This window comes from Stenella coeruleoalba, assembly GCF_951394435.1.
Source record: "Stenella coeruleoalba genome assembly, chromosome: 8".
NCBI classification, from domain to species: domain Eukaryota; kingdom Metazoa; phylum Chordata; class Mammalia; order Artiodactyla; family Delphinidae; genus Stenella; species Stenella coeruleoalba.
This window is the reverse complement of record NC_137154.1, coordinates 87,841,216-87,855,128: the sequence shown is the minus strand read 5'-3', so window position 1 is coordinate 87,855,128 and position 13,913 is coordinate 87,841,216. Positions and strand designations below refer to the sequence as shown.

Here is a 13,913-nt window from a genome sequence, read left to right as displayed (position 1 = left end):
TTGTTTTGAAAAAGAGTACCCTTATTAAGAGATACACACTGAAGTATTTAGGGATAAAAGTTTTGTTATATGTGACCTGCTCTCAAATAGTTTAGGAAAGATAGATAAGGCAAATGTGGCAAAATGTTAAATTGATAAATCTAGGTAAAGGGTATATGGTAATTCATGGTATTGTTCTTGCAACGCTTCTGTAGTTTAAAATTTTTAAATTAAAATTAATATATATTTGTATACATTTTATTTCATTAATCTTATGTTATTATTTTACTTTATTTTATATTCTTTGTGTAAGATCGTCTGGCTCTTGGGACCTCCACCTGCTCACTGTGCTTCTGCCCTTCACTGTTCTTTTTTATTATTTTATTTTTATTTATTTTTGGCTGTGTTGGGTCTTCATTTCTGTGCGAGGGCCTTCTCCAATTGCGGCGAGAGGGGGCCACTCTTCATCGCGGTGCGTAGGCCTCTCACTATCGCGGCCTCTCTTGTTGCGGAGCATAGGCTCCAGACGCGCAGGCTCCGTAGTTGTGGCTCACGGGCCTAGTTGCTCCGCGGCATGTGGTATCTTCCCAGACCAGGGCTCGAACCTGTGTCCCCTGCATTGGCAGGCAGATTCTCAACCACTGTGCCACCAGGGAAGCCCTTGCTCTTCACTCTTCCTAAGCAATACCTTATTCTACTGTGAGTTATGTTGTTTGTAAAAGTGAGAAGGAAATTGGGGCCGGGGTTGAGGAGAGGTGGTTATAAGACTGATGATTGCTGGCAGTAGTATATGAGGATTCATCTAAGTAGACCAGGAGCCCACATATGTACCCCAGTCAAAAATAGTTCCTGTATACCCTTTTTCCAATTAGATTAATGTGTTTTAATTGCTCTGTGAATGGGTTCCTTTAGGAATCTGATGAAAAGCTACTTACTTAACCAAAAAATACACATAGAGACCCACTAGAGCTAACAATCTCCTTCTTTTGAACAGAAATTAAGTATGTCTTTTGGACAGAAATTAAGATTCATTTCTATCTGATTATTTTAATCAGATAATCAGGCCAACTACCTCCTTGTGCAATCTGGGAATAAGACTTGATTTGGGGCTGGAAAGAAGAGAAAGGATTGGCAGTGAATACCAAAAGGTTTCTGGCAAACCAGAGTTCAGTGTGAGGGTGCTAAGTGTCTAGAAGTTAGAGAAAGAGAGGCCAGAGGTGGGGGAGAGGTAGGAGGGGCTGGGCCAAAAAATAAATCTTGACCACCTGGAAATGCAGTGGGGTGGCCACTGAAAATTGCTGGTAGGTTGTCAATGTAACCCTGAAGAAGTACATGTGGACTGTTAGAATATTGCAACCTTGGAATACATGATTCAGCTCTGTTTCCTAGGTCCCAAAGATCTTCTCCCTCTCCAGTTTCAACCCCGTATGTCTCTTATGTGCTTTTGCTTCCATTAATTGATAATTGTATACAGTTTAGCAATTATTAATATTATCCAAGTTTTGCTTTCCTCTTGCCTTTTTCTCTCTTTCTTTTTTCTCTTCTTTCTTCTTTCTCTCTCCCTACTCCACCCTCCCCCCCACCCCCACGCACACACACCACCACCACCCTGCCCCTTGGGAAAAAGAATAAGGAAAAAGGGAGAAAAGGGAAAATAAGAGAGGCTTCATACAATTCCCACCTTTTTCATCTCCAGTTTTTGTATCGGTGAGGTAGAGTGCTCTAGTCATCAAATTTCCTATTTGCTTGGCCTTTAAAATGCAACATTCCCAGCTAAGGCTGTGAGTCCACTATATTTGCCATTGAGTTGCTAAAAAAAAATGTTAAGATTACACTTTAAAAAGCAAAAGTATGTACTCATAGAACGAATTAAGAAAATGGTGAAAGTCTGAGATAAGAATTAATTCTATAACATACTTAGAATAAAATGGACTTAGAATAAAAATGTGGAATGGGAGAGGAGTTAGCAAAGAGGTAATGAAAGAATAATTTGAAATATGAGGAAAGAAAACTTCGTGGCTCATAGTGTTGTACATACTTTGCTGAAGCAGATCCCATGAACTTGAAAAACAAAATAGGTATCGTATGTTTCCTTGATCATGAACAACATCTGCATTTTTACTGTTTGATCATTTCAGGACCGAAGAAAAGTCAATACACTGGTAGGCTCAGGCCTGAATTTAGAGTTAGTTCAAATCAAAAATTGGTGAAGGCTTTATTAAATAACTTTGCTTAGAAAAAAATAGATTACAAAGCTAGAATGAATACTTTGTTTTTTATATTACAGAAGGCAGAAAGTACATCAGAAAAATCCAAATCACTGACCTGTGCCAATTATAAGTACTTGTTATTATTATAAAATACAGGTATTCCTGAAATATGCATAAATCTGTCAGGTTAATGAACATGTGGGTGCCACTATGTTTAAGGTACCATTATGGAAATAAACTAGAGGACTGACATTATTTAAGGAAAGCTTTCTTTGGCTCTTTTAAGGGATGGGTAACCATGCCCTGGTTTTAACTTTTTCAGTGTGGTTTTAGCTGTGATGAAGCTTCTCTAAATGAAAAAATGTATGGTTCTCTCTAAACTTTTGAAATAATTTCAAAAATTTTGTGTCTCCTCCCAGATGACAGATTTCCTTAGGATCTTAAATTTTAAAGGGATCTTAGAATCATATGAGTTCATCTTCCCATCTGATACAGAAATCCCTAGACACTTGACAGATGGCATCAAGCCTTGGTTTACTGTTTCATACTTCATGCTTCACTACATGTCTCACATGTAATCTATGTGGGACAGTTCATATCAGTAGAAAATATTCTTTCTTCAGTTCTCCAAGCAAAACATTCCTAAATTCGCTAGCTAGTTGACTATGTTTCTAGCCCACTACTCTTTCTTCTTGTGCTTCACTGGACTCTGGTTTGTCAAAGTCTCTCTTAAAGTATCATTCCCAAAACTGAATGTGGTAACCCAGGCACAGTCTAAGCTGTATCGAATACTGGCCATTGACTAGTCCCTCCTTTGATCCAGACACTCTGCTGGTACGAGTGCAGCCAAAGATTGTGCTAGTTTTCTTTTTTAGCAGCCACAGCCTACAGCTAAGATTAAAGCCAACTTAAACCTCTGGGTCTTTCAAAATAACAATTATTGTTACCATTTTCTTGGGTAATTGCTTTTTTAAAAATGTAAATGGAAATTCTGATAGTTAAAATGTCATCTTGTTGATTTTGCTTACTGTTCCAGATAATAAAATTATTTTGATTCTTCACTCTGCCATCTATCATGTTACCTAATCTTAGTTCTCTGAATCATTTACAAATTCTACCATCATTTTCTATGTCATTATTGCAGTCATTATTCTTTGTATCACCACTCCTAGTACAAGTGTATGGCTCATAGTAGGTTCATAACTGGATTGGTAAACTAGTGAATAGGGCAAAGCCTGGGCCCGACTTTTAGAGCTTGTCACTAGACATCTTCTAATTTGACTTCCAACAATTTATGCGTCAACATTCACTTGATTTGAATTTTCATATAACCATGAGTTCCAGGAAGATCCTATGTCTAGTACTGCTGGGGTAAGATTTTAAAGAGGGTCCTCAACATTCTAATACCAGTGTTTCAATATATAAACTACCCCACTCTCAGTTAATTTCCCTTTAGTTCATTCTTTTCTATTATTGCAGTATTTTACTAATCTTCCTTAACCCCACTAAGTTGTGCACTTCTTTGAGGGTAAGGATCATATCTTAAGTCATTTTTTAAATTCCTTTAACTTTTCAGCAGAATTCAACAAATGCCGTTTAGTTTGACATTTATTGCGTTTATGTGCTATGCACCATGGTAGACACTGGGGATGCAAACATGAATAAGGTGCAGTCTCTCTCCTTGAGAATTTATGGTTTAGAATGGGAACTCTGAAATCTGATAGCCGAGGTATAACTTATAGGTCTACTTCTTACTAGCTGGTGACCTTGGGAAAGTTGCTTAGCCTTTTTCTGCCTCAATTTCTCATCTGTTAAACAGTCCACCTGCCTCAAAGGATTACTATGAGGAGAGTGGATAGATAAACAAATACTTAAAGAGGTGAGAGTTAAGAGGTTTGCACAGGGAGCTCAGAGGAGAGTTGATTAAGTTTAAAGGTTCGCAGGAGAGGCTTCTAAAAGATGAAACTTGAGTTGTAAATCCTACTAAGGGTTAACCAGCTGAAAAAAGATCGGACGAGCATTTGAAGACAAAACAGCATGAGCAATGGTCCCGAAGGTATGAAGAAACAAGATGTGCTCAGGTACCTACCATCAGTTGTGAATGTCGAGATTCGATGAGAGTGTCCACAGATAGAATGGGAAGATACGTGGGACCAGGTCATGGAGGGCTCCTTCTTCCCCTTCTAGACAGACTGCTGCAAAGTTGCAGCTGGGCAGGAAACTGCTGGAGCGATGGATTCCAACTGTGGCAGCGATGAGATGTAAGGATCGGGAGAGGGATGCTGAAGATTGCTACCAGGTTTTTAACAGGAGTGAACAGATGTAATCAGTTACTGAGAGCTTACCATGTGCCATTCACTCTGCTGGGCACTAAGGTGGGTGAAATAAGGACCCAGCCCTCAAAGAGCACATAATCAATTTCATTCAGACATTCAGTCCTTATTTCTCTAATACATATAAAGATACTCTGAAAGCCTGTTAAATCATTGTAGAAATCAATATATATTATGTCTGTCTACTGAAGCAAAATGAGTTGTGCTAGGAGTCAGATATTCTGCCCTGCCATTTACAAGTTCTGGATACATAATTCTGGAGCTTGGCGAGGAGATCTATGCTGAAAATTTAGAGACTTGAGGGCACTGATAGTTGAAGTCAAGGATGTGGATGGTATCATGCAATGGGAATATCAAGATTGAAGGAAAAGATTTTGCAGCTACTTATTGCCTTCTGCTAGTCTAGTCTCGGAGCCTATTACTTACAGCTCAAGGAGATAAGCCCACAGATTCATGGGGGCCAGGTTTTGAGTTTTTGCCATTGTGACTCATCTCTTAAGGGAATAAACCTTACAAGTAAGTAAAGAGTCATTCTTTTCTAATCTTCAGTCTTGGAAAGTGTGTTATATTATGAAAACTGGCACTATATTAGCCTCTAACTTACTAGTTCTTTTTGGACCTGTTCTTTTTGGTTTTGTAGGTATATTTTAGGAGCTGTGAATATGTAAGTTTCAGTTTTTAAATATAATCATATCCAAATTTGGTGACTATTAATTTTAACCTAACCTTAGCAGATACTTTTAGATTAAGTGTTTGTTGAATTTAAATTTCTTATATTTGTATCTACAAAAGTTATTTTAAAATTTGCATTTATTTTTGGTCTTCAAGACTGAGGAATATATTCATTTGCTTAGTTCCTGGTCTAAAGATAATAAAATACAAAAACAAGCCAATTAAAAACTCCCCCCCTACCTCCCCCTCAAAAAGAGTTAAGGAGAAGACAGAATCCTACAGCATTTATTTAGCACTCACAGGAGTGGGCAAGGAGGAGAGGCCAGAGAAATAAAAGGAGAATGGATCAAGATGGGAAAACATTTTTTAAAAGTCTAGGGAAAAGAGAGTTTAAAGGAGGAGAATTTCAAGAAGAAGGGAGTACTTTCAATCTCTGAAAAGATGTCAAGCAAGATAAAGATGAATTCATTGGATTTAGTCATGAAGAGATAATTGATGATCTTTGCAGAGGATTTCAGAGTACTGAGGGCGGAAGCCAAACTGGTGTGAGTGGGAAGAGGTGAAGAAGAGTGAATGTAGACTGTTCTTTCAAGAAATTTATCTGTGGAGGAACGAAGATAGAAGAGGATGCAGAGTCAAGAGAAGTTTTGTGTTTTGTTTTATTTTTAAATGGTAGAAGTTGAGCATTTTTGGAAAGAGTAAGAAGAGAGAAAAATTGAAATAAAGGTGATTAGAGATCATCTATGGAAGGCAATGAAATCTTGAATGCAAGAGTCAGGAGGTGAGATGCCTCCTTTACTCTGATGTGGGTGGGGGAAGGAAGCAAGGGCAATTTTGACTGCAGGTAGGTAGGTAGTTTGCAGTCCAGGAAGTTTACTCTTGGCATCGGTTTCCTCTGTGAAGTAAGAAGCAGATTATCCGCAGTGTTAGAGTGGGGCATTGGAGCATATAGATGAATTGTGAAAGTTTGAAAAAGCTGCTATGAGAATGGGAGAGGAAATTGATCAGAACACATAGAAAACTTCCTGAGCAATAAGAATCTCCAGCTGAAGTGAGAAAAACATGAATTGGTAGAAATACCAATCCACATGGTCATGGGACTTTTTGTAACCATGTTTGGTCGCCTGGGTGTCAGATTGCTACAGGGCTTAAGCTTGCTGAGTGGATCCTACAGAATGTCAAGGGAGTTGAGGATTTGGCAAGAAAAAATACTGAAAACAAGTATCATGTAGTCGGGATAGAGAAAAAAGTGAAGATAAGAAAAGGAAGGGAGACTGATGTGCAAATGGAGGGCTCAATCGTCTAGAGCATAAATGAGATGAGAGTAAGGACATGAAATTTCTTGAGAAGGAGTTATGTCTATGCTAGTATATTTGAATGAGATATTATTTTAGGTGATCCTAATATCCAGGGGATATCCTCAAGAATGGATGATTAAAGTGAAGAGGAATGGTCTACCTCTTTCCCCACTGTATTCCCAGTTACTTAACACAATGCCTGGAACACAGTAAGTTTTCAGTATATATGTGTTCAAAAAAATGAATAAAAATTCTTTATTTTCTACTTCGCAGTATATTTTACCAATTCTCCTCTTCTTCACATATTTCATTAGTTAACTATAATTATGATAAATTCTCTAAAGGAAAACTACTGCTTGCTATGAGTTTGTGTAACATGGGATCCTGATTCAGTCTCGGGGGTTGGGGGTCAAGAAGTTTTCCTAAGGAAGTGACATTTAAGGTGAGAGCTGAAGAATCAGTAGGAGTAAGCCAGGGGATGACAGGTGGGGAGAGACTTACCAGTGCAAGTAAAAGGTTTCTGAATATCTTGAGGTGGGAAGAAGCTGAAAACATTCCAACTGAATAGAAGAATAGAGATAGAGGCATGGGGCTGAAAGGGTAGGTTAGGACCATATTACATAAGGTCCTATAAATCATGAAGTACATTTTGATCCATTAGACTTAAAATGGGAAAAGTTGACATGCTATTGTTGTTGTTAGCTTATAAGCATGAATAAGAATTATAATGTTATATGGATGTGTGATTATACGCAGTGAAATTTGAAAGCTGAAAGATTATATTTGTCTAAAAAGTCTCCTCCAGCAGCCTACTCCTTCTTTCTACACAACCTTATTCTTTTGGATTAAACAAAGTAAATGAATAGCCTTCCAAAAACCACTATAGAAATGCACTTTTGTTACCTGGAGAGAAAGTCTCTAGGCCTCCTTCTACTCTGCTATTCTCATTTTTTTCCATTAGCTTCATGATTGGGTTAATTCGGTGTTTGCATGGGGAAAAGATAAGCATCATTAATGGAATATGAAGACCATTAGGAATGGCAGAGACCTTTGGCTGATGATGGGAAAGGGAGGCTCAGGTAGGCAAGCGTTGTAATGGAGATTTTGAATATTGGGCTGTCCCGTTGCACCTAAAGTTCCAGAGTATACTTGTTTCACAATTTTGTCTAATATAAACCTATGTAAAACCTCCAATTTTGCCAAGGTAGAGAATTACCACAGGCTGGCTGCTGACCCCAAGATCAATCTCAGAGGAACTGTAGGAAATACTGGGGAAAAACTCTAGAGAAATCCCCAGGGACAAGGAAGCCTGTTTTGAACTGGTGTGTGTGTGTGTGTGTGTGTGTGTGTGTGTGTACATCTGAAGCCTAGGGCAGGAGAGTTGTGTGGAAATTAGCGATAGAGGCTCAGACTGCTGGTCTAAGTGTCCTCAAGAATAACAATCAGGGCAGAACAGAAGCCAGAGTGTGGAAAACTGGTGGGGATTGATGGACCTTGAATGTTTACTCACACCTCCCTCTACCCTCAACTCCCTCTAGCACCTAGGAGTATTTCCTTTTAAGGCTGCTTCTCCTTGAGGGGTGGAGGGTGGGATGGGTTCTAAAAATAGTGCCTTGATCTTAAGAGTTATTTGGTGGCATGATACACAGCCTGAGCAATTAATTATGTAGTCTGGTGCTTGGAGTTCTCCACTTTAATGCTATCCCTTCCCCTCTCCTTGATCTCACTGGATGTTGACACAGACTGGGATATGCCCTTTGGTCTTTTCCCGTACCAAATGCTAAGACAGAACAGCTGATAGCATCAGAGAAATATATGCTCAAAGGCCAAGGTAATGAGATATCTCAGGAGAAAAACTACTTGAAAAGAAAGCAACAACCTGGATTACAGATGCCACCAGAAAGCAAATATGTTAAATCCAATGGTTAACAAATATAAAATAAGCATAATAAATAACTGATAAGGAAATCATAAAAGTCAAGAGGAAATACTAGGCATGAAAATTATGTTCATAATAGTAGAAAGAACAGAGATGGATGCTAGAATAGATGTAGCTGAAAAACAAATTAGTGAGCTAGAAGATCAGATTAAAAAGCTCTCCTGGAAGGAAGAAAGGAAGAATAAAGAAAAAGAATATATGAAATAAGGCTTCCCTGGTGGCACAGTGGTTGAGAGTCCGCCTGCCGATGCAGGGGACACGGGTTCGTGCCCCGGTCTGGGAAGATCCCACATGCCGCGGAGTGGCTGGGCCCGTGAGCCGCGGCTGCTGAGCCTGCGCGTCCAGAGCCTGTGCTCCGCAACGGGAGAGGCCACAACAGTGAGAGGCCTGAGTACCCCCCCAACACCAAAAAAAAAAAAAAAAGAATATATGAAATAAAAGCTAAGAGATAAAGAAGATTGAATTGGAATGTGAACTTCAACTCACAGAAAATAGGAGTGTCAGGAGAAGAGGAAAATAAAAAGGAAGAAGAGGAAATACTTGAAGAAATGGAAATAAATTGCCTAGAATTAAAGAAAGATGAATGATGATGTATTTATGCAGTTCCAAACAAGAGCAATAATAAGAAACTAACCCTGGCAATATTATAATGAAATGGAAGTTTTACAGGCAAAAATAAAATTCTAAAATTTTCTAGAGAGATAGAGCAGATCAATCACCAAGGAATAAGAATCACCAGGATCTCAGACTTTTCATGAGCAAAAAGAAGATAATGGTAATATTTTTAAAATATTGAAAACACAAAAGAACATTGAGCCTAAATTTATATCCAGCCAAATTGTCATTTAAATGTGAGGGTATAATAAAAATATTTTCAGGCACATAAGGTCTCAAAAGGTTTGTCACACAAAGACCCATATAGAAAAGAGTATTGGAAAAGGTCCTCAAATAAGAAAAGAAGCAAATCCAGGAGATGCTACTAGAGGTGTATGACATAAAGATAATTAAATACTTGGATAAAGTTTGGTGATGTCTTTCAAAAACTACCAAAGACCAAAGAAAAGAAAATGAGAAATTATGTCTACCATAACCTAGAGTTAAGTTCTACACAATATCAAAAGGTGGTGTCTTTAAGTTAGACACTTTTTTAAGATAGAAAAAAAAAAAACAGAATAAATTTAAAGAAAGTAGAAGGAAGGATGAGTAAAATAATAGCAAAATTAATGAAATGGGAACAAAAATAACAATACAAAAGATCAACAGAGCCAAAAGTTGATTCTTTGAAAAAACTAATAAAATAGGCAAGCCTGTGGCAAGAGTGATCAAGGAAAAAAAAGAAAAGTAATTTAAAAACTAGTATTTTCTTATCATCTTTTAATCTCAACTTTAAAACCTCAGGAGTCTGGAGCATGAATGAGATAAGAGCAAAATATGTCAATGTTATTGTTTGTAATATCATCTCCACACTATAGAAATGCATTTGAAGAAAATGAAATGGACAGCTTCCTAGAAAAATATAATCTACCAAATGAATTAAGAAGAAATAGAAGGCCTTAATAGTGCCATAACTTTAAGAAATTAAAGTAATTTAAAAAATCATCTCACAAATAAAACTTTAGGCCAAGTGGTTTCGCAGGCAATTCTACTAAACTTTCAAGGAACATACCATATTAAACTTAGTACAAACTGTAATAAAGACTAGAAAAGGAGGGAATACTCCCAACTTATTTATGAGGCCATATAATCTTTTTTTTTAACCAAATAAAAAATAAGATCTCTCTCTTTTTTTTTTTTTTTTTTTTTGTGGTATGCAGGCCTGTCACTGTTGTGGCCTCTCCCGTTGCGGAGCACAGGCTCCAGACGTGCAGGCTCAGTGACCATGGCTCACGGGCCTAGTCGCTCTGCGGCATGTGGGATCTTCCCGGACCGGGGCACGAACCCGTGTCCCCTGCATCGGCAGGCGGACTCTCAACCCCTGCGCCACCAGGGAAATCCTAAAATCTCTTTTTAAATTAAAGAATCCTAATGACTTTGAGGTAGATGAAGCTGTTATCAGATAATGAAGTAATTAGGTGTAAGATATAAAAATAACAAAACTGAGAGAAAGAAAGCACTGATTTGAAATTACCTTCTTTAAGTTTGGATGGAAAATTAAGAGCACGTCCAATTCAAAGTTCTAGGCATAAAATCCAGGTATGTCATGTGGTGGACTTACTTCTTCAACTTGGCAGCCAATGGGAAGAATCCACACTCTATGGACCAGCAAACTAAAAAATGACTGTCACCATGAAGAAGTCAGTGACTTTGCATTTGAGTTTTCCATCTTGGCTCATTCCCCGAAGTTCAGGCTTTGGAGTCCTAAAGTCTTCTTCAACATTTAACTAGTTCTTCGTTGGTGGAAGGGGCTGGGACTGTCTCTCCACATGTAAACTGATTTTTGTCATAAGTCACTTTTATAATGAGAGAGCAGCTAGGGCACGTTACCACGTCTTCCCTATTCTCCAGATCTTGCTTGGTGATGCAGAAGTTACTCCCACATGGGCAGGAGTAGAAGTACTTCTCCGAGTCCTCGTCATGTTGGAAGTCCTCAGTCTCCACCTCGTCGTGAAACATCGCCATCATTACTGGGGCCAGCAGAGGTCTGTCACCTCTGCTGTCCGACCCAGGCCAGGGTATGTCCAACTTGCCCATATAATCTTGATTTTCAAAGGAAAAGATAATATGAGAAAAGAAAATTACAGATAATTTCCTGAGGATTTTAAGTGTAGAAATCCTAAATAAAATATTTGCAAACTAAGTCCAACAGAGTATAAAAGTAAAATATACCATGTAGTTCACAACATTAACAGCTTTAAGGACAAAATAACATGATTATCTTAAAAGGTTTTGAGAAATATTTCATAGAAATCGAGCATAAATTCATGATAAAAATTCTTAGCAAATCAAGAATTTGCTTAACCTAATGAAGGACAATTATGCAAACATGGGGAAACAGTAGGAGCATTCCATTTAACATCGGGAATGATTAAGGGTGCCCAGTATCATCATTTCTATTCAACCTTGTATTGACATTTTTAGCTAGTGCAATAAGGCAAGAAAAAGAAAGTAGAGGCATAAGGATCGGAAAAGAAGAAATAGAATTGCCAATTATTTGCTGATGACATGATAGCCTCGTAGAAAATCAAAGACACCTGGGGCAAAGTATTATATTATTAGAAATAATAGGAGAATTTAGCAAAGTCAGTTCATTTCTATACACCAGTAACAAATAACCGTAAAATGTAATTTAAAAGAAGATATCACTTATGATATATTTAAAAAATCAGATATATAGGAATAAAAATTTTTAAAAAGATGTGCAGGACCTCCTTGGAGAAAATTTAAAACTATTGAGATTCATTAAAGAAGTCCTAAATAAATAAAGAGAAATACTATGATACATATTTCTTATTTCTTAAATGGAAAAAAACTTTAATATTATAAATATTTCAATTCTCCTCATATTGGCTCATAGACTTAATGCAATTCCAACAAAAATTTCAGTAGGATTTTAATGGAATGTGATAGTTTATTCTAAAATTTATGTGAGGACTTCCCTGGTGGCACAGAGGTTAAGAATCCTCCTGCCATTGCAGGGGACACGGGTTCAAGCCCTGGTCTGGGAAGATCCCACATGCCGTGGAGCAACTAAACCTCTGTGCCACAACTACTGAGCCCATGTGCCACAACTACTGAAGCCTGAGCACCTACAGCCTGTGCTCGGCAACAAGAGAAGCCAGCACGATGAAAAGCCCGTGCAACACAACGAAGAGTAGCCCCCACTAGCCACAACTAGAGAAAGCCCACACACCGCAAAGGTGACCCAATGCAGCCAAAAATAAATAAATAATTAAAAAAACAACTATGTGAAAGAATAAAGGACCAAGAAGTCAAACATTTCTATAGAGGAGTAGGGAGGGGAGATTTGCTTTATTAGCCAACAGGGTTTATTTTGAAGCTGTAGTATATAAAGCATGATATTTGTTCAGAAATAGAAAAATAAACTTTGGGCAGGTAGAAAACTCAGAACCAAACCCATGTGTATATGGAATTTTGTTATATGACAGATGTGACCTGGCAGATCAATGGAGAATGGAGGGACTATTCAATAAATGTATCTGTAAAAACTGGTGATCTATAATGGAAAAAATGATATTGATTCCTTCCTTAAGTCGTTTGTAAAAATGAACTCCAGATAAATTAAGGACTTAAATGTTAAAAGTAAAATTTTGTAAATTTTATTAGAAAATATAGGTAAATACATTTCTGACTTTGAGGTAGGGAAGAATTTATTAAAGACACATAAAAAACCCTCTAACCATAAAAGAGAAATCTGATGACATTAAAATTAAGATCTGAACACCAAAAGATACCTTATGAAAGAAAAGAGAGAAGGTACCAACTGGAAGAGGATATTTGCAACCCAACTAACCAACAAAGGATTACTAGCAAGAATATATAGAGGTTTCCTCAAATTAATAAGGAAATAGCAAACAATCCAATAGACAATGGGCAAGAAATACAAACAAGAATTTCACAGAGGAGAAAACACAGATGATCAATAAAATCATTATGAGAAGGTCAACTTCATTATTTATTGGGGAAGGCATATTAAAACCACAACGAGATACCAACTTATACCCATTCAATGGGCAAAAATTAAGAAGTGGACAATGCCACATATTGGAGAGACTATGAATTAGCTGGGTGCGACCACTTTGCAAAGTTTGTTGTTATCTGATGTTAAACATTTCCATATTAACTCAACAATGCTACTTTTAGGTATATACCCAAGAAAAACTCTATGTACAATAGGAGACATAAACAAGAATGTTCCCAGCAGCACTTATTGCACTCTTAGCAAGATAAATACCTGAAACGACCCAAATACTTATCAATAGAAAACAGATAAATTGTGGTAATTTCACACAACGGCATATTATATAGCAAAATAAATAGCTAGAAGCAAAAATATGAATAACCTGAGCAATAAAATTTTTTTAAAAAGGAAATTCCCTCATATTTTATAGAGCCTGAAGCTCTTTTATAATGTTGAAAACAAAGAAAATTGAACAATAGAATTATTAGGAATACAAATGTGATAAAGCTATAATGTCAAAAACAAGTTATAATAATAACTGCAAGATTCAAGGAAGGGGAAGTAGAGGAATAGACTGGGGAGAAGCCCATAGGTGGGTGTAAATGATTGTTAATGTTCTAATTCTTGTATTGGGTGGTTGGTTCACATGTATTTAAATTATTGATAATAATAAGCAAATTCATATATAAGTACATAGTTTATATAAATAAAAACAAAAGAGGACCATGCTTAGACCCGTGATGAGGGAGTGTTACAAATCAAAGATAATCCAATTCTGTGCTCTTGAGTGGAAAACCAAGAACAATATCAACTCCCTCACATGTTTTGCTTTTATTATTAGTT

The 13,913-nt window shown here is 37.3% G+C and overlaps 1 protein-coding gene across 1 annotated transcript; it reads right to left on the bottom strand.

Moving 5' to 3' along the window:
• Positions 1–10,801: 10,801 nt before the first annotated feature.
• LOC307190365 (diphthamide biosynthesis protein 3-like) lies at positions 10,802–11,053 on the bottom strand (the record flags this gene model as incomplete). The annotated part of the gene is made up of 1 exon (XM_079929539.1): positions 10,802–11,053. One exon carries the CDS (start codon positions 11,051–11,053, stop codon positions 10,802–10,804), a length of 252 nt encoding a protein of 83 aa, XP_079785665.1.
• Positions 11,054–13,913: the final 2,860 nt, after the last annotated feature.